Raw genomic sequence first — 20,342 nt, 5'->3', positions numbered from 1 at the left:
GTGCATTTGTCAGCTGCAGTTGGTGGGCTGAAGAGAGAAGGGGGCTGTGCAGGGCAGAGCTGGAGACGAGATGAGCAGAGGTTGTGGGTGAAAGACCCCCTTGTGAGTGGATATTGTAAGCCAACCATAGTTAGGTTCAGGAGAGCAGTCCATTCTGGCGTGCTGGTGGGACAGGCTGCTTCCTTGTTCCACGTCCTCATCTGGTAATGTTGACTGCCTGCTTCCATGCCAGGCTGTGCACTGTCATAAGAAATAACAGTCTTCACACTTGGGAAGTCATGACCTGAGTGGGAGAGTTTGACACACAGACAGGTAATTTTACTTCATTAGTGAGAGCTGATAAGTGGAGAATCCATTCTGGAAAAGACAGGAAAACAGGTGGCACCATCAGTCATTTCCCAGCCAGAGTCAAAGGCCGGCGTTGTGTGTTAACCACATTCAATTCATTGAGTCATAATATCATTAGCATTTATCAGCTGGCATTTCTGGAGAGTTTATGATAAATGGTCACCATGCTTGGAATGGATTGCCGTGCCCTGTAGTTCTGTTTGGTTACCTTCTGGAGACCACCTCCTCGCTCACCTGCCCCACCTGTTCAGCCGGGGTAGCCTATCCCCCCACAAGTCGCGGCCATAATCTGCTCTGTCTTCTCATTACTTCCCAAGGACTCATTGCTGGGCACAAGAAAGGAGGCCCCTGAGGGCAGATACTTGTTCCCCTCCCTGCTCTTCCCATGCCTGCTTGTGGTAGGTTCTCAGGGAGTGCTTGCTAATTGACCGTTTTGGTTAACATTCATTTCGTATGGGCCGGACACACCTGTGTTTTTGTGACCTGAGCTTCAGATGAGGACTCAGCGTGGCTATGCTGAGAGCAGAGCTTAGGGTACAGTCTCTAGTGGAGGGCATTCAGCTGTGATTCGGCATGGGGAACCGGCAGTGAAGGTGGACTCTCTGTGAAGCCTTCCCCAGGGACGGGAGTCCTGGGGCAGCACAAGGCAGCTTGGTGGAGGCAGCCATGTCTTGGCATCAGATTAGCATTTGTGTCTGGTTATCCCTGAACATATCCCCGACCCCTATACCTCGGCACTCCTGACACTGGGGCTTCTTCCCACATCAAATCCTGGGTGTTTTTTTTGTTTTGGCTAATACTATGGATCACACTCATGACCTTGTCCTTGCTAGACTGGCACTCCACCATACATTTTGAGTGCTCCATCTTCTTTATAAAGGGATTTATGGAGAACATTTAGATTAGTATTTGTTGACAAAAGGGAAGTGGAGTCAAAGCCTGTAAACTTCTGTGGTGTTTTGGTTGGCCATGCATTGAGATTTCCCATTATGATTTTTAAAATGCTGAGTTGTGGGGCCAGGAGTATGGCCTAGTGGAAAAGTGATTGCACATAGACCCGGGTTTGATTCTTCGGTACCATACATATAGAAAAAAGCTGGAAGAAGGGGCTGGGAGTTTGGCCTAGTGGTTAAAGTGCTTGCCTAGCATGCACGAAGACCCGGGTTCAATTCCTTGGTACCACATACATAGACAAAAGCCGGAAATGGTGCAGAGGCTCAAGTGGTAGAGCTCTAGCCTTGAGAAAGTCCAAGGACAGTGCTCAGGCCCTGAGCTCAAGCCCAGGACTGGCAAAAAAAAAGGCTGAATTGTGTGGAAGGGAACAGCCATATAGGTCCTTTAATAACATCTTTATCTAGTTGAACCATTCATGCTTCTGCATTCTTCTTATGCCTTAGAGAAATACTGTACTTTCCTTTGTCTGAGATGGGGGCTTGAACTTAGTGTTGCTCTATCACCTAAGCCACTCCTCCAAACCCTGTATTATTTTGGTCAGTCACGGGGCTTGCTTGACCTCTGGGCCTGGGCTTGGTTCCTGAGCTCTTCAGCTCAAGGCTAGTGCTCTACCACAGCACCACTTCCAGTTTTCTGGTGTCAACTACAGATGAGTCTCATGGACTTTAGTGCCCAGGCTGGTTGATCCTCAGATCCTCTGATCCTCAGATCTCAGCCCTCTGAGTAGCCTGTAATCCTAGGGTTAGCTGGTGCCTGGCTAAACCCTGTACTTTAACTTTTTAAATTGTTATTATAAAAGTAATGCACAGAGAGGTTACAGTTTCCTAAGTCAGATAATGAGTACATTCGTTTTTAGGACATCACCCTTCCTTCATTCTTTCCCAGTTTTCCTCTCCTGTCCCCACACCTAAGTTGTACTATTAATTTTCAACATAGTGTCCAGTGAGTACCATTGCTGCATTTGTTTGCCTTCTGTCCCTCCACCTCTATGCAAACCCTGCACTTGTACATTTAATTTCCTTCACCACTGATACTGAAAGCCCATCGGCACCAGCATTTTCTTGAAGTTGTTTTTCATGAAGTATTTTGAAATTATGTCTTTGAAGAGAGAATTATTTTTGAAAATGTGCCAATCAGGAGTGTCTCCACTGACCTCTCCTCCTCCCCTCCCCCCTCTAAACACAGGGGAATGTTTTTTGTGGTCCTTGAGTTTGAAGGTTGAGGCTGTTGGGTTTGAGTTGCTAAGTCTTCCACGTAACAGTAAGGATGTTTTCTCTGTGACACTTTGTGACTTTCACTGTAGGAACACACAGAGGCTGGGCGGCCGTCCAGATGCGATTGCTTCACGAGTTGGTCTACGCCTCCCGAAGGATGGGGGACCCTGCCCTGGCTGTGCGACACCTGTCCTTTCTTCTGCAGACCATGCTGGACTTCCTGTCAGATCAGGGTGAGTGTGTTCAGACTTGGGTTCTTTCTTTTTTTTAATTTAATGTCATTTAATTTTTATTTATTTGTTTGTTTATTGTATAATGTGTAGAGGGGTTACAGTTACATCATCAGGTAGTAGGTGCGTTACTTCTCGCACATTGATAGCCCTTCTCATGTTCAGACTTGGTTTCTTTCTAACGAGATGTCACTGAGAGACTGTCTAGTTCATGAAAACCGTGGGTTTGGCTTTGAGGTTGTTTGGGGTGACAGGTGCCAATTCCACCCTCTTGCCTTCCGCTTTTCACTTCCTCAGCTCTCAGGGCACTGCCTTGCCTTTGCTTGCATTGTATTTAATTACCTGCTAAGGTAAGAGGCTTGTGCAGAGGATGCAGCTCAGTGGACAGGAGCATTGCTTTTCTGGCAAGAGGCCTCGGGTCATTGTGCTTTGTCTTGATTTCTCTCTACTCTGGAATCCTGAAAGTAGTTCCCCCTCACTTTATTTTCTTTTTGTTGTCTCTTGAGTTCTACTAGAGGTTCTGGAGGAGGAGAAAGTAGACTTCACGTGAAGGTTGGAATTAGTCTCTGCAGGCCTTTTCATTCCATGGTGTTCCTAGAGTGAGGTTTGAAGAGACTGCCTCCACTTGGATGCCTGCCAGGCCCCGGGACTTGGTCAGGCAGATATGGGACAGGGGCAACTAGGATAGCAGTTCCTCCTTTCCAGGGTTTTGTTGCATAGGGCTGGGTCCCGGTGGCTGGTATCTCTCCTGTGTCTGTGCTTCTTGCCAGGCACAAAGTAGCCTTTTGTCTTTGAGGAAGCAGCAGCATGATTGCTAGCTAGAGTTTGAAGTGTAAGTGGTATTTGTAGGTAGCAGGAACATTTGTTTGCCCATAAAGTGCTTATGGTATCCTAATAGTTATTAGAGATCATGCTTAGCAGAACTTAGGCTTTCGTAAACTGTTGGACCACCTGCTCTGTCCTGAAGCACACGCATCTGCCGTGTCTGGCTAGTTGGAGTCTTCTGAGGAGACAGAAGGCAGGGGGACTGTAGGATCTTTCTACTCACCTCCCCACCAACCACTGTACCAGCAAATCAATCATTAAGTCCTTCATGAGGCTCTGTTTTCTCCTGTGGTCAGGTAGGATGTGGAAAAGTTCTCAGTGCTAGTTTGCTATCTAGTAGTGGACGTTACTTTGACTCAGTGGATGACCTTTTCCCTGCAGAGCTGCCTGGCAGTGACATTTGTAGATGTGGTCTGGGAGTGCAGCAGGCAGGAGAGGTGGCAGAGGCAGCAGTGCTGCACGCACATGGTTTGGGTGTCTTCCTCTTCTCCCCACCCCTCTCCCCTGACTCCCATCCTGTGCAAGAGAGCAGCCTCACATATTGCAAGGCTCTGTAGGGTCTTTGCTATTTTTGGGGGGTGGGGGAAAGGTAAACTACAGGACTTCTGGAGTGTTCTTTAGAGCCAGGGCTGTATTATGTGTTGTGGGGATTGGTGTGGTCATGGTTCTTGAGGTTTCCTGGTCAATGTGCAGGTGCAGGATCTTCATGACATTGTCATAATGGATTCATAGGGCTGTTATTTTCTCAGGCCTCATGGGTTAGTCATGCAAAGGAGAATGAACTTACATCATTTAGTAGAAAATGGATGGAATTGAGAACATCATGTTAAGTGCCATAACCAGAGGGTTTTTTTGGGTCAGTTTTGGGGCTTGAACTTTGGACCTGGGTGCTGTCCCTGAGATTTTCAGCCTAAGGCTAGTGCTCTACCACTTTGAGCACAGCACCACTTCCAGCTTCTTTTTTTTTTTTGGTTGGTCATGGGGCTTGAACTCTGGGCCAGGGCAGTGTCCTTGAGCTCTTCAGCTCAATGCTACTACCCTATCCCTTGAGTCACAGCCCCATTTCCCATTTTCTAGTGATTAATTAGAGATAAGAGTCTCATGTTCTTTAGTACCTGGGATGGCTTTGAACTGTGATCCTCAGATCTCAAATAAGTCATTCTTTTTTTTTTTTTTTTTGGGTCATGGGGCTTGTGCTTGGCCTGGGTGCTCTCCCTGAGCTTTTCAGCTCAAGGCTACTGCCCTACTCTTGAACCAAGCCCCATTTCCCGTTTTCTAGAGGTTGATTGGAGAGAAGAGTCTCAGGTCCTTTTGTGCCCAGGCTGGCTTTGAACCTTGATCCTCAGATCTTAGCCTCCTGAGTGGCTAGGATTACAGGCGTGAGCCATTGTGCCCGGCTCAAATAAGCCATTCTTATAAAGACACTTATTGCATGTTTTCTCTCATGTGTGGAAGCCGGGGAAACCAGAACAGAATGGAATAAAACAGGACAGAACAGAACAGTGGTTAGGACAACTGGGCTTCTGAATGTTCTGAAGCCCAGACCTGAGGTGGTGGGTAGGGTGGGCCTCAGTGCCTTGCTGCCATCATGTAGATTCCACGGTGAGGCTGTCACTCAGCCGCAGCCATATAGAGGCCTAGCTCTGGTGACCCGTGTGGTGTGCCATGTGGAGCCTGCCAGCCTCCTCCCTGGGGCAGTAGGAAGGGTAGAGGAGGTCAGGATCTGGCTCTTAGTCTCAGTCCCTCCACTTTTGCTGAGATGCTCACAGGTGTCTGGCTAGGCTGGTGTGAGTATAGATGCAGTCAAATTCCCATGACAGACAGCACCTGGAAATGGCCCTCAGTCTCTAGGCTTCTTTCCTGCACCCACTTTGGGTATCCAGCAGTGTGCAGCTGTGATGTCTCGGGAACTGGCATGCAACATGGTGCCCTGCCACTTGCCTGTCATGCGTTTGTCTCTCACTGCCTTGGGCTTCTAAATGCTAACTGATGATTTAATCAAGAAATAACTCACATACCAAATAATCTTCTTTGTAAGTACACTCAGAGGTTTGCACAATCAACATCAAGAGGGCACTTTGTGTGCAGCCCTGGGCGTGAAGGGCCATTTACTGATGAAGCCAGCGGAGAATGTAGCCAGGCAGCCTCTGGCTTCCCTGTGGCCAGCCCCCATCTCTCCATTCTCATTGGTGGCGTTGCTCCCTACTCTGTCATGGAAGCAGTGATTTTGCGCACATTCCCAGGGCTGTGGGTTGTCCTGAGTCCCGCCTCATCTCTGGGGCAATCACGCTGCTCTGGCTCAGGCAGGCTTACTTCTGCTGAGGGTTCTTACTTCACCCCTTCTGCCCACCATTTGATTTTGTTCTGTGTACTGCCCTATATTTCCTTTAATTGCAAGTCTGATCATATTGTGTCCCTGATCAAGACTTTCTCTGGGATACATTTGGGCTCCTCCTTCCCCCACTCCTGTATTCTACCCTTGTTGCTTCTTGCTCTGTCTTCTACTCCCCACAGGGTCTCTGGCTCCCTTGGTACTCAGGCCAAGTGCTTCCCACCCAGAGCCCACGTGAGGGAGCGACAACCAGTGGTTCCCATATGACGGGACTTTCTCCCAGTGGCCTCTCCTTTAGGAGACTGGCCTGCCCTCCATTTTGATGTCCCCTAGCTCTGGCCACTCCCTCACTGCTCTTCCGCCTGCCTGCCATCTTTTTCCTTGGGCACCCTGGGGCATGGCTGATGAACAGCTGGAGAGAGTAAGCACACCCTAATGGGGGGACAAGTTCTACTCTCTTGTGCTTCTAGGACTGTGTCCCTATGGCATTGTGATGGCCATTTAAGAGAAGGGGAAATGTCATCCTCCTGCAGTGTGCCCATGAGACCGCTACTCCCTGTTGGAGCGCGGGCCTGATAGGATGTGGAGGCCTCAGCAGTGCCTGTGAACACGGGACCAGGAAGCCATTTGCCACTTCGGAGGAAGCCATGTATGCTCAATCCTGCTGGCTGGTTGTGTCTCATCCATGGCTCTGCTGATGCCCTTTCACTGGGGGGGGGGGGGGTCTTCCTCACGGACAGGCTCACCTTGGGGGCTGGCAACAGTCTGGACAAAGGAGGCTGAGTGAAGGCTCCTAGGTGTGAAGCCTTGGTTGCTGAGGTGAGGCAGACTCACAGCTGGCAGACCCCAGATGTCTGGGCCTGAGCATGTGGGAGAATGAACCACTCAGGCTGACGTGGTCTTGGTGGCCTGCATCCACCTTAGGTTTCCCTCAGCAGTAGCTCCTGGCGAGTGGTGGTAGCCGGTTACTGTCGTCATGATCTCCCTGTCTCATTGCACCCCCGTGTTTGTGTGCTTCTGAAGGGACACTGTAGGGATGGCGATTGTAGAGGGGTGGCTGCCTGCAGAGAGGCTGGCTGTAGCCAGTGGGATAGGAACTTACCCTCTTGCCCGCCACTCATCCCGGCTCCTCCTCCTGCTTGCTTCATCCCCCTGCGCTGGGATCCCCCACGTGTGTGCCAGTGTGTCTGGATCATTACATCTCACCTGGAACAGGACCCCCAGAGACGGTACCTGTCTCCCTGGGCCTGATGGGCCTGTCCTTCCCTCCAGGGACACTGCCTCTCCACCAGGTCCCTCTGTCTTGTCACAAGTGCAAAGGACAGCACTTCCGAAGCAGGAGTTCTTCCCTCCCCTCCCCCCCTCCCCTCCTCCCCTCCCCTCCCCTGGGCCTCATGACTGGATATATGCCCTTCTCTCCTGTCCTTGGTTCCATACACGCACTGCTCAGCCTTGCTGCTCCTCTGGCTTCTGTGAGGCGGACACCAGTCTTAGGATCTGGTCCTGTGTCCTTTTGTCATTTTGTGCACATGCCTTTAAATCTTGCTTAAAATATGCTCTTTCAGTTCTTACATATTTACAGATATGTGTGCCTCTCACAGCAGTCAATTCCAGAGCATTTTTTCACCACAGAAGGAAGTCCTGCACCCATGGTGTGGGTCTCCAGGGTTGCCCAGTGTCTTGGTAATCAGTGCGTTTCTTTGCTTGGCTTTCTTTCTTTTCCTAGTTTGTTTTTGCTTTGGCAGTTGTGGATAAGATCACAGTGTTATCTACCTGAAGACACCTTTGAGTCTTTGTCTTTGTTGTAGGTGAGAAATTCGACAGGAGAGGGCTTACTTGGTCAGCCATTCTGAGCATTTGTATTGCTGTTGAGACATATCGCCAAATTGCCTTCTGAAAGGATTGTTCTAATTATACTTTTGGCAGCAGTGCCTCTGGTTCAGTGTATAGAATGTCGCTTGATGGTTTTAATTTGTATTTTCTTGATAATGTGAAGAGCTGGGTGTTTTTTCAATGTGTTTGTTTACCAGCTGGAACTCTGAGTGAAGCTCTTTTAAAGTCCTCTGGTTCTGCCCCTGTCCCTTGCCGTATTGGACTTTTACTCCAAAGTTGATGGGCTTTGAAGCCTGTGCCCCGGTCACCGTGCCCATGAGATGCCTATTCAGCGGGCAAGTCTAGCTCTCAGCCCTATCCCAGTGGGTTACACGGCAGAGGTGAAAAGTACCTGTGCCCTAGGGTCTGCCCAAGGCAGAGACTGGACATGCATAGAGGGCAGGGGCCGGACTTCCCCACCTGAGGCCACAGCTGCAGGAAGTGCACGGCCACCATTGCAGGATGGCTTTCCTCACCAAGATTTGAAATGTGAACCATAGCTGGACCTGAGACGACATTTTACTGAAGGGAGAGTCAACTCCACATGTGTGCTGTCACCACACTGGCTACATGTGTGGGTTTCCTCACGGTGCCGGGGGCTTTCCATTCCAGAACCATTCCCTTCCTTTCTCCACGAACCCATAGTAAAGCACATCCCCAGCCCTTCTAATGCGTGTCTTCTGTAATGCATGAGTTCTGTGGAGGATATTTGCAGGTGGCCGCTGGTACCCAGACTCCCTCTCATTTTTTTCTTGTGTACTAAACTGACTTTTTATCCTGGGATTGGTTTTAGAGGAATGGGTTTTTTTTTTTTCTGAAAGAACTTACAGTAATTTATTTCAATCAATAACTTTGGCAGATTGCCAGAGAGCCAAACATTCAGGTAGGATCATCTAAATACATTTTAAAAATAATGAGTGTATAGTAGAACGTAGATATGAGTCTGTCTTTGGTGGCTGGTCCCATGATTCCTTTCCTGAGAAGTTATGGAAGTTAGGTAGGATAGGAAGCAAGGCTGAGAGACGTGGGTCTGAGCTATCTCATGCCACAGCGTTTAGTGGAGAAGTGACGTCACAGGAGCAGCCGCTGCCTTCCTGGATCCTGTGAAAGGAGGGTCTAGCTACAGAGTTTCTGGCATGGACTGGTGTGTGCATCTCAGCCCTGTCCAGCTGAGCCCCAGGTTCCAGCTTCTGTGATCAAGCAGTCTCTCACAAGTGGGCAGGGGCTGTGAGTGTCAGTGAGTGTGCCAAGTGCCACGAGGCTGCTGCAGCCCTCTACCCCAGCTCTGTGGGGAGGCCAGAGGCATCCTCAACTGCCCGAGAGGACACAGTGAGGGTTTTAATTTCAGATGTGAATCATCAGTCCCGTTTTTTTAGGAAGCAGTAGATTAAACAAAAGTCAAGCTCAGGCATTTACTTTATTTTCCCCTCTCTCTAATTTATTTGATACTTTACTTACTGTTTAACACCCAGGGCAACTCTGTTTTGTGTCTCTGTGGGACATCCACACTTAGAGGACCAGTAATAATAATACTCCTTCCCCATTGGAAGCTGCTGACCTGATACCATGTGATGCTTTTGCGCCACCTTGAAGACAAAAGCAAGCAAGCACTCCAGTCCCTGGTACAGTCTTGGTTCTGTGTGGAAATAGGTGGATCGAGTTGTGAGCCTAGTTCTAGGAGACCTTAGGATGCGTGGGATCCTGGAGGGCCCTTCAGAGGTTAGGGGTGGGTGGAGAGAAGTGCCGAGGAAGAAAGGGAGCCCCTTTGTTTTCCTTTCACATCTCCCAAGTTGGGCTCACCTGGCCCTAAGCAGGATGGGAGGTGACCTTGGACGCTGCCTCTAGAGCCCAGGCTGTGCCGTAAGGCTGTGCAGAGGCACAGGCAGTCCAGATACCACAGGCCACATGACACTTGCATCTCTGTAGGTTCTGGTGCTGTACCCAGCACCAGATCCTGATGCCTGGAAGGCTGACCAGGGAGACCGAGTCGTGAGCAAGAATCAGTCCCGAGGAGGACTGCCCAGTATGGAAGGGGCTGACCATGTCCCTGTCTGGGAAAGGAAGGAAGGAAGGAGGGACGAAGCCTAGGGCTGTGGAGGATGAGGAAACAGAGCAGTATGGAGAAGCCAAGATCACAGCCCTCCATGTTCACCAGTAATCCTCCAGAACAAGGCTCCCAGCGCCTTCAGGTAGTTTGGCTTTCTTAGGTACGGTTGACATTGGCATTTGTTACCATCTGCTTCATTTTCCAGTATGGATTTGAGCTTGAATGCATAGACCCTCACTTACTATTTTAGTTTCTTTAAGACTTCTGGTCTCATTGGAGTCCTGTGCAGGTCCCTTTGAGACCTCCATTCCCCCAGGGCTATGCCAACCTGCTCGGGATCTTCAGTTGCCTTCCTTAGCCTTCTAGAATAACAGAAGGGCAAACAAGATCCTTCAGTTTCCTTTTACAAAGACAGTAGAGTAGGATTTAGAAGGGATGCATGTTGGAGAAGCCAAGAAAGTGTCACTGTGGGTTTCACTGGCATGCCACCACAAATTAGAGCAGGGAGCACTCATGTAGCCGGTGTCAGGCTCCCAGAGACTGTGAGGGTGCAGCAGGGACACTGAGACGGCAGGAGAGGGAGAAGTGTGTCACGAATAGCTCATCACTTGCTCAGGGACAGCCTTGTCATCTCTGAGGTGACCAAGCGATTCAGGCAGCCGTGCTCCGCTTCATGCTTCAGGAGCTCTGTGATTAGTTGCCTCCACTGCGCTCATCTCTGGCTCTCTTCTGATTCTGTGGTTTTGATTGGAAGCTCACCACAGTGCATGGAAACCCTCACCACATTTGGATGCTTACCAAACATCCATTGGGCAGCCTCGCTTAGTCCACAGACAGCCCGTTTTGCCAACCGAGCTGAGGGCAGGTGGATCTTGCACACCCTGGCCTGCACCTGCTCCACAGGGTGGAGCCTGAGCCGGAGGTGGAGTGTGGGGCCCCGCTCGGGCTGTTCACGTCTGCTAGCCTGGCTGTCACGCTGCACCCAGTCTGTCTTCCACTCCTGCGCAGCTCAGCCTCTTGCCCACACGTCTCAGTCTCATACCGAATTTGGTTAATTTGTTTTCCCTCATTTACCTAGCTGGTAATTATCTTCTAAGTATTTTTCTGTTTTTTCCACAAATGCAGCACCTTGGAGACAGAGAGAAAATGACCTGCCTTCATCTTTGAGTCTGGTTGTCACTTTGGTCAGGTGCTGCTGTATGTACCCTCACGAGTGTCAACAGTGCCTCTCAAAGGTGCTGAGGCGTATTTTGTGGGGAGGAAGTTGAGGCAGAAGTTGCTTAGCTAGCATAGCACTCTTTGTAGAGTGCCTGGAGGAACTTGGATGGGATGCAGCTGCCTGTGCTGGGGGCCACCCTTCTCTGCTGCCCTGTGGTCTCCAGTGGGCCAGGTCCACTCGCTGGGTGTGGGGTCCTCTTCCTGGCAAGGACAGGAGCTGAGCCCACCAAAGGCTGTGTCAGCTGGCCCCAGACACCACATTTTTAGTTTGTCCCTGTAGGGAGGAGGTTATCTATCAACTTAGATACACTTGTTATTTGTTTGAAAGACAAGAATTGGATGAGATAGAAAACGTCAGACGTAATTTATTCTGCTACTCCTTCATTTTGCCGCCAGCTCATTACTCTGCTACTCAGCCCAAGAAAATGCATTAAAAGTTTGCCATTCATCAGTGTCACTGTAGACGAATACTTGGCTGGCTGGGCTGTGCTTCAGCAAGGCCTTGATCTTGATGCGAAGGGTTACACGCTCTCATTTTGCTGCATTTTGCGGGGCTGGAGAGAGCAGGAAAGAAGAGCAGTCTATCTCCTGTGTAGTGCCTGTGGTCTTTATTCAGCTATGCTCGTCTCTGCCTCCCAGCGCTACATGCATCCTCTGGTTGGCTGCAGAGCAGAGGAAAGTGGGCCACAGGCACCCTGAGCACATTGCACCTTATTCCAGAGACATTAGAAATACCCGTGGGGCAGACTTGGGGCATTGCGGAGGCCTAAGACCTCTTTCTTTTCTTTTTTCTTTTTGCCAGTCCTGAGGCTTGAACTCAGAGCCTGAGCATTGTTCTTGGGCTTTCTCAAGGCTAGAGCTCTACCACTTGAGCCACAGCACCACTTCCAGCCTTTTCTTGTATGTGACACTGAGGAATTGAACCTTGGTCTTCGAGCATGCTAGGTGGGCACTCTACCAATAGGTCAAACTCCTGGCCCCCTAAGGTCACATTAAATGCTGAGCACCATTTTTTGGGGGGATGTCATGCAGGAACTTGTTTTTTTTTTAGTCACAGCACCTCAGGGAAAGAAACAGCTGGAAGAAGAGTTTTGGCTTCAGAGAGATTACAAAATTAGTTATATATTTGGGACGATGATTTGTTAAGAAAAATGTTAAGAACAGAAATTACAGGGCTGGAGGTGTAGCTCAAGTGGTAAAGTACCAAACCACACCAAACAAAACAAAACCGAAACTAGAAATTATAAAACGGCTATATATTTTTTATTTTTATTTTTTATTGTCGGGGTAGTGTATAGAGGGATTAGAGTTACTTTTGCCAGGTAGTAGGTGCATCATGTAAAACCATGTCTGGAAGTGGGGTTATGTCTCAAAGTAGTAGAATGCCAGCCTTGAGCTAAAGAGCTCAGGAACAGCACCCAAGCTGAGAGTTCAAGCCTCTTGACCAAAAACAAAACAAAGTAACAAAAAACCCTATCAGAGTTTTTATGGCATTGCTGTTGTAGTATGTTCTGCCCTTAAGTTCTCTGTTTCCTGTTACAAAGAAATGAATAGCTTCTTCCTTTCCATCATCTCATTACCTTACCTCAGTCTCAGCATTTCATTGGGTCCTGAGAGTAATTTCCTACTTAATCCCCTTGGTGGTAAGGGTCACATCTTATTTACTTTTTACTTTCATTCATTTGGCAATGCTTTTCTTTGAAAGTGGTCAATCCATGGGGAACTACATTAATTCAACATCAACTTTCCCCAAATTCCCTCCCTCCCTCCCTCTCTCCCTCCTTCCTTCCCTCCCTCTTTCTTTCTCTCTTCCTTTCTCTCCCCTTCTCTCTCTCTCTCTCCTTCTCTCTCTCTCTCCCTTTCTCTCCCCTTCTCTCTCTCTCCCTTTCTCTCCCCTTCTCTCTCTCTCCCTTTCTCTCCCCTTCTCTCTCTCTCTCTCTCTCTCTCTCTCTCTCTCTCTCTCTCTCTCTCTCTCTCTCTCTCCCTCCCTCCCTCCCTCCCTCTCCCTCCCTCCCTCCCTCCCTCCCTCCCTCCCTCCCTCCCTCCCTCCCTCCCTCTCTCCCTCTCACTTTCTTACTTTCTTTTGTCATGAACTCTGGGCCTGGGCATTGTCCCTGAGCTTTTCACCTCAAGGCTCCCACCCAGAGCCACTGTGCCACTTCCGGTTTTCTAGTGGTTAATTGGAAGTAAGAGTCTCATGGACTTTAGTGCCCAGGCTGGCTTTGAACTGAGATCCTTAGATCTCAGCCTCCTGAGTAGCTAAGATTACAGATGTAAGCCACCATGCCCGGCTCCCAAATTTCTTCTTAAACTGCATTAACCCGGTAAGCATGTGAGAGAAGGGAAATGGAGGATAAAGTCAGTATTCTTGAGAAGACGGGAAGCCATCTGCACGGTATAAGGTGGGAATCTGTCCACCTCTGGGTAGATGTTCAGTGTTTCCTTGTTAAGTGAATGTTGAGTGAAATATGAAGTAGTTTTATAAGGAAAGAAGAAGATCGAGCACATTGCAGGTGAGAGGCTGTGGTGGAGAGATAGAAGGCACAGAGGGCTAGGAATAAATCCTGAGCTTTGATTTGCTCTTTAAATTAATGTCGGCATCAGTCGTTGTTATCCTTATTCTCCCATCCACCTCACCTTTGTTAAGTGTGTGGAGACATTAATGAGATTAGGCCGGTGAGGTGTCAGGCACTGACTGCCGTCATAGCTGGGGGCTGCTAAGCTATCAGTGACCCAGGATGCTGCCCGTGGGGTTGCCTTGAGTGAAGCGACCACCTCTGGGAGAAAGAAGGAGCCTCCCAGGATCTTCACCACACTGGTGCTTTATCGTACTGTGGACATTTACAAATTTATATCCAAAATACTTTCAACGAAGATGCCAAAGGCACACATTGGGTCAAGTTCATGCTCTATAGTAATTGGTGTGGGGAGAACTGACTGTCCGTATGCAAAGAAATGAGAACAGATCCCCAGTGAGCCCAAGGCACACTGCACACTTAATGTCCTCAAACTAGACAATCACTAGAAGACAGCGAGGGGACTGTTCTGTGACAGTGGCGTCGGTAAGCAGACTGGGGATCAGAAAATGAAAACAAGGAAACAATAAAAATTTGGCAACTACCTCAAGAAAGCTTCTTTCTGAATAGCAAAGGAGAGGAAATAATTCAGAAGAGCCTATTCATTCAACAAGAATGTTTGTTTTTGTCCTTCATGGGGCCTGAACTCTGGGCCTGGGCCCTGTTCCTGAGCTCTTCAGCTCAAGGCTAGTGCTCTGCCACTGGAGCCACAGTACCACTGCTGACTTTCTTGTGTTTAATTGAAGATAAGACTCTCACAGCCTTTCCTGCCTGGGCTGGCTTTGAACTGCAGTCTTCAACGCTCAGTCTCCTGAGTAACTAGGACTACAGGAGTCAGCCACTGGTACCTGGCTTCAACAAAAGTTTTTTTTGTTGTTGTTGTTTTTGGCAAGTCCTGGGCATAGAACTCAGGGCTTGAGCTCCGTTTTTGTGCTTTCTCGGGGCTAGAGCTCTACCACTTGAGCCACAGCACCACTTCCAGCTTTTTTTTCTATGTATGTGGTACTGGGGAATTGAACCCAGGTCTTTGTGCATGCTTGGCAAGCACTGTAACACTAGGCCAAACTCCTAACCCCTCAACAAGAGTTTTATATCCTGATTTTTCTTTCTAAAACTTTTGGAAGTCCAATTTCAAGTATGAAAAGTATTTTTAGTATGCAACGAGTATATACTTCTTTTAGGAATCTTGGGAAACAATTAAGTGGGAAAGTGATGCATAATTGCACATTGACAAGTACTGTTAGCATTTCAGTGTAGTTCTTTCCTATTGTTTTCTATTCTTTTCCAATGGTTTTTTCTTAATTTTTTGTTGTAATGTATAGAGGGGCTACAGTTACATTCTCCAGATAGCAGGTGCATCGCTTCCCACATATTGGTACCCCTTCTTGTGTTTTTTCTCCATTTCTCTCCCCCCACCCTCTTCAAATTGGTTCTTTTTTTTGTTAAAAAATTAACAGACAAACAAGAAATTTAAAAATTAGTTTTAGAAATAAATGCTGTTGGTCCAGGAGTGTAGCCTAGAAGTAGAGTGCTTGCCTAGCTTGCACAAAGCCCTGGATTCAGTTCCTCGGTGCCACATATAAAGAGAAAGCCAGAAATGGCACTGGCTCAATTGGCAGAGCACTAGCCTTGAGCAAAAAGTGCCCAAGGGCAGTGCCTAGGCCCCGAGTTCAAGCCTCGGGACTGGCAAAAATAAAAGTAATAGAATTAATTTTCATTATGTTATTGTATCCTGGTTTACATAAACGTGACTTCACAGTTTGGTGTATAAAGACTCACCAAGTCTTTATTCTTAAGAATTTTTCCTTTTAGCTGTTTCATCAAAACCTCTAGAGATGTTTACAAGTTTTCTAGGTGGTGTTTTAAATGCATAATTATATAATGAGCTGATTGATTTAATGCAGTTGTCTTTTATTTTGGTAGACTGTGTTTATATACTTGAAAGGAGCATGGAAAAGTATTTAATCTCTGGCAGACTTGAATGATTGCTTATCAGAGAAGCCAGCATGTCACTTGGTAAATTACAGAGATAAGGTAATATCCATGGGAGACAGTTAATGTGGCTCAGTGCAGGCTTATCCAGTTTATCAGTATTCTGTTAAGGAAAAGGTTTGTTTTCTTGTTTCATGACAGATCTTAGATGGTGCCTCGTCTGGCCTATCATTTATCTTTGTAATGGTGGCGGGTGACTTTTTCATTCTTTGAAGATAGACCCTTATGCTACTTGAATGCTTACGCAGAGGGGAAAACGTGCTTAGCTGATTCTTCTGGCTATGTAATGTATGTAATTCAGCATTTTAGAGGAAAAGTCTGGAGGATTGTGAGCTCAAGGCCAGCCTGGGCAAGTTGGCAATATTCTTTTTTTTTTTTTTTTTTTTTTTTTTTTTTTTGCCAGTCCTGGGCTTGGGCTCAGGGCCTGAGCACTGTCTCTGGATTTTCTCAAGGCTAGGGCTCTACCACTTGAGCCACAGCACCACTTCTGGCTTTTTGCTATGTATGTGGTACCGAGGAATCGAGCCCGGGTCTTCGTGCATGCTAGGCAAGCACTCTACCCCTAGACCAAACTCCTGGCCCCCAGCAATATTCTTAATTAGTTGCATACATTGTATTTCAGCTCTATGTGATTTGTTAATAACTTGGGGTAATCTGGGTGGATAGTGTCACAGAATTAGAAAAGCACAACATTTGAGTTCAGAGATCGGAGCCAAAATGGATCCTAGTGAGTCATTACCTCAGTAACCTCATGACATCACAACACTTAAGTTGCCCATCTATAAAACAGGCACCCAAGGAAGTCGCTCTGTGTGTCTGAAAAGCTTAGAGCTAAAACCTTGGCATCATTTACTTTCAGGGTGTCTTTCTAGAGGTTATTTGGTCTTGGGGTGTTTTGTGGGGTGGCTTCTTCTCGGTGGATCTAGAATGCTAATTTGTCTCTTTACTTCTAGGAAGGTTCTGGAAACTCCATGTTGTTGGTGCGGAGGTTTTCACTTACTTGCCAGCTGTGGTGTTAGGGTGACTGATCACTGGACAGTGGTTACAAATTGGGAAATCCTTTCTCCTTTGCTTTCTAGTATTATTTCTTCCTTAAAGATTTGATAGGATGCATACATGAGACGTTGTGTTTACAGATTCAAGAAATGTAGGGCCATTAAGACTGTCCTTTTCTTCTTATGTCATTTGCCCTCTGGGAATTCCTCTGTTTCCTCAGCACAAGCTGGCTGGCTGTGATGTTTGCAATATCCCCTTCTACTGTAAAATGTCAGTGGAAAGCTACTACAGAAGGGAAAGGGGACCTAGCAGAGAAGAGCAATTGTGAATAAGTGGCCAGCACAGGTCTGCCTCCTTCAGAAGCTTAGGTCTTGGGCTTCTTGCTCAGGGGCTCCTTGCTATTCATTAACTTTTCACAGAGACAATTCCTGACATTATTATTATTATTATTATTATTATTATTATTTATTTTTTAGCAGTCCTGGGGCTTGAACTTAGGGCCTGAGTACTGTCCTTGGGCTTTCTCAATGCTAGAGCACTCTACCACTTAAGCAACAGCACCATTTTCTGCTTTTTTTGTGCATGCTAGGTGAGTACTCTACCACTAGACCATGCTTCCTGCCCAACTTTTTACATTATTGCTTTTCTTTATTTTGCATTTCATTAAGGGTTTTCTTTCTATTTAGTCTGGGCATAATTTTATCTCTGGCATAATTTTCTTGATTTGTTTTTTTTGTTTTAGAGGCTCATGGTTTCTTGAAGCCAACCTTTGCAAAAAAAAAAGTAAAAGCACAAAGGGCTAAGAGTGAATTTTCTTGATTTTTACAGTGGCATGTTAAGTAATTGACTCTGGATCTTTCTTTCTTTCACTCCTTTGGTTTTTTTTTGTTTTTTTTTGTTTTTTTTTTTTTGTGGGTCATGGGCCTTAAACTTGGCTCCTCAGCTCAAGGCTACCATCCTACCCTTGAGCCAAGCCCCACTTCCTGTTTTCTAGAGGTTAATTGGAGATAAGAGTCTCTGGTTCTTTTGTGCCTGGCTGGCTTTGAGCCTTGATCCTCAGATCTCAACCTTCTGAGTAGCGAGGATTAAAGGCGTGAGCCACCGCCTGACCTACATTTCTCTTTTTCTAATTTTAACACTTACAGCTTTAAATTTTGCTCGAAACATGGTTTCCTTTTGGCCTGCTACATTTTGTTACTCTTGAATTAGAAATACTAAAAAAATTATTTTCTTCTCATCTGGATTTCTATGTATGGCTTAGTTTTCATGTATTTCCAGCTTCTGCAGATAGACGAATGGTTTGTGATTAGGCTCTAGTGTTGTCACTACAGCATACTAAGGTTGGTTTTTTGGTGGAACCTGGGCTCTGTGTGGTAATAAGAATCTGTGTTCTGCAGTTGTGCATCCAGTGCTCCATAGATTAGAAGACACTTGCTGGTTTGTGTAAATCTTCTGTGTCTTTATTGAGATTTTCTCATCATTGATGAGTTTTTTTCTTTATGCTTCCAACTTATTTCACTTAGTGTAATGCTCTCCAGGTCCATTCATATTGTGGTAGATAGCAGGATCTCCTGTGTGGGTGAGTCCTGGGGCTTGAACTGAGGGCCCGCGCCGTGTCCCTGAGACACCACCTTCTCTTTATCCATTCCTGCTGTCAGTGGACATCAAGGTTGTTTCCGTACGCTCTTGCTGTGAGTGGTGCTGCAGCGAATGTGGAAGTGTGGGTGTCTCTATGAGGTGTGGATTTCCTGTCCCTGGGTGTGTTCTCAGAGGAGGGACTGCAGGGAAGACCTCCACAGTTCCCCTTTCTCCACATCTTTGCCAACATGAAAATGTTGGAGTGATAATACTCTTTTTTTTTTTAAATCATTTTGAGCCGCATTTTCACTTCCTGTTTTCTAGTAATTAAGTGGAGACAGGGGTCGCAAAGTCTTTTGTGCCCAGGCTGACTTTGAACTGTGGTCCTGAGATCTCAGCCTCCTAAGTAGCTAGGATGACAGGTGTGAGCCAGTGGTGCCCTGGTTAGTATTATTATTACTTTCTTGTCCTTCCTTCCTTCCTTCCTTCCTTCCTTCCTTCCTTCCTTCCTTCCTTCCTTCCTTCCTTCCTTCTTTCCTTTCCTTTCCTTTCCTTTCCTTTCCTTTCCTTTCCTTTCCTTTCCTTTCCTTTCCTTTCCTTTCCTCCCTCCCTCCCTCCCTCCCTCCCTCCCTCCCTCCCTCCCTTCCTTCCCTCCTTCCCTCCTTTCCTCATTTCCTCCTTCCTTCCTTTCTGGTCCTGGGGATTGAACCCAGGATGTTGCACTTGCTAGTCAAGTACTTTGCCGCTGTGCTACATCCCAGCCCAATAATATTCTTTTTAAAATATTAATATATTTATTTATTTTTCCTTATTGTTGGGTAATGTGTAGAGGGGTTACAGTCACATTCATCAGGTAGTAGGTGCATTACTTCTCACATTGATACCCCTTCTCATGTTTTTATCCCCATTTCCCTCCCCTACCACCTCCCAATCATCCTGTTTCCTCCCTTCCCTTTCTTATTTTAAATAAATAAATGTATATACAATATACCAGGTAACAAAGTCAGATAATTAATACATATTTATAACCAGCCAGTGATCTTCTTATGAAACAGTTCAGATGTTGACTGTGGCTTCTTTCTGTGTCGGTACAGGATCGATTCCCTTGCGCTTTTCTCCCTTAGTCCTTAGTGTTTTCTCCCTTTTCTGTCTCTTACCGGTTTAGAATACCATAACTGAGATAGTGCACACATGGCTGTCTCAGGTTGTTAGTAAGAAGAAACAAGAATAAACTGTGAAATTGTGATGTGCTGCTTTTCATGCCCACATCAACTCTTGAAATGCCAAATGGCCCATGAATTGTTTGTGATCAAAAGTTTGCTGATCACATTTTCTGCTTCTATAAAGAACATTATAATTAGGCGACAGCCAGTTTTCATTAAAAGCGTTCTTCTGTCTGCATGAATTCTTTAATTTTTGGGGTGGAAAAATTCGCTCTTGAGGGTATAAGGTGCTCTAATGTGACTGAAATCAAGGTTGGAAGTGCTGGTCAACATGAAATGAGATATATTGATTTTCAGTGGAACGAATTAAGGACCAAATCCCTTGCATGGAAATGATTAGGTTTATTATAAGCTTCCCTTCAGCGTGGTGTGGGGTGCAGATTAGTCGCCACAGGGCCTTGTGCTTTACTGTGTTGTGGTGACACAGGATCTGGTGGTTGGGCCTCGGCTGTGCGGCTGGCCAGCTTTGTTCCTCCATGGGAGGCCCTTGTGGACCAAACAGCTCCCCAGAGCCCTGCCTCCTGACACTGCTGCATTGTGGGGGGAGGGGCTTCCCCACAGGAAGTCTCAGGACACATTGCAGCCATGGTTACAGCCAACACTGGTTGTCAGGTGCAGTGGTGCAGAAAATGCCAGCGGGTAGCTTCCCAGCCAGCCTCCCGACACAGCGGGCCCTGGCCCTGATCTCAAATTTCTGTGGTCCCAGCCTGGGCAGACCCCTCAGCCCACCGGGCTACATTTACCTGTTCTCTATCCACGCCTGTGACTGAAGTGGTCATCTTGTTAGCATCGTGCCTGCGGGCCCCGGTCTCCAGGTGTCCTCTCAACTTCGGCGATCTCCTTCCACTTCCTGCAGGAAAACCAGGCTCAGGCACAGAGGGGCTTCCGGCCACTTCTTCACAGCTGCTCTTCTCTGTACAGCCCCCTCTCCCCTCTC

The 20,342-nt window shown here is 47.2% G+C and overlaps 1 protein-coding gene across 1 annotated transcript in view; it reads left to right on the top strand.

The window, feature by feature from the left end:
* The window catches only part of Trappc9 (trafficking protein particle complex subunit 9), a 433,947-nt gene that overhangs the window by 62,590 nt on the left and 351,015 nt on the right, over positions 1-20,342 (top strand). The window contains exon 9 of the mRNA XM_090339457.1: positions 2,606-2,749. Coding sequence (XP_090195583.1) covers positions 2,606-2,749 — 144 coding nt within the window. The remainder of the gene's footprint in view (positions 1-2,605; positions 2,750-20,342) is intronic.

The sequence above is a fragment of the Megascapheus bottae genome, chromosome 9 (genome assembly GCF_031878675.1).
Source record: "Megascapheus bottae isolate mThoBot1 chromosome 9, mThoBot2.hap1, whole genome shotgun sequence".
In the NCBI taxonomy this organism is placed as follows: domain Eukaryota; kingdom Metazoa; phylum Chordata; class Mammalia; order Rodentia; family Geomyidae; genus Megascapheus; species Megascapheus bottae.
The sequence above is the reverse complement of the archived record's forward strand: the minus strand, read 5'-3'. Positions and strand labels throughout refer to the sequence as shown.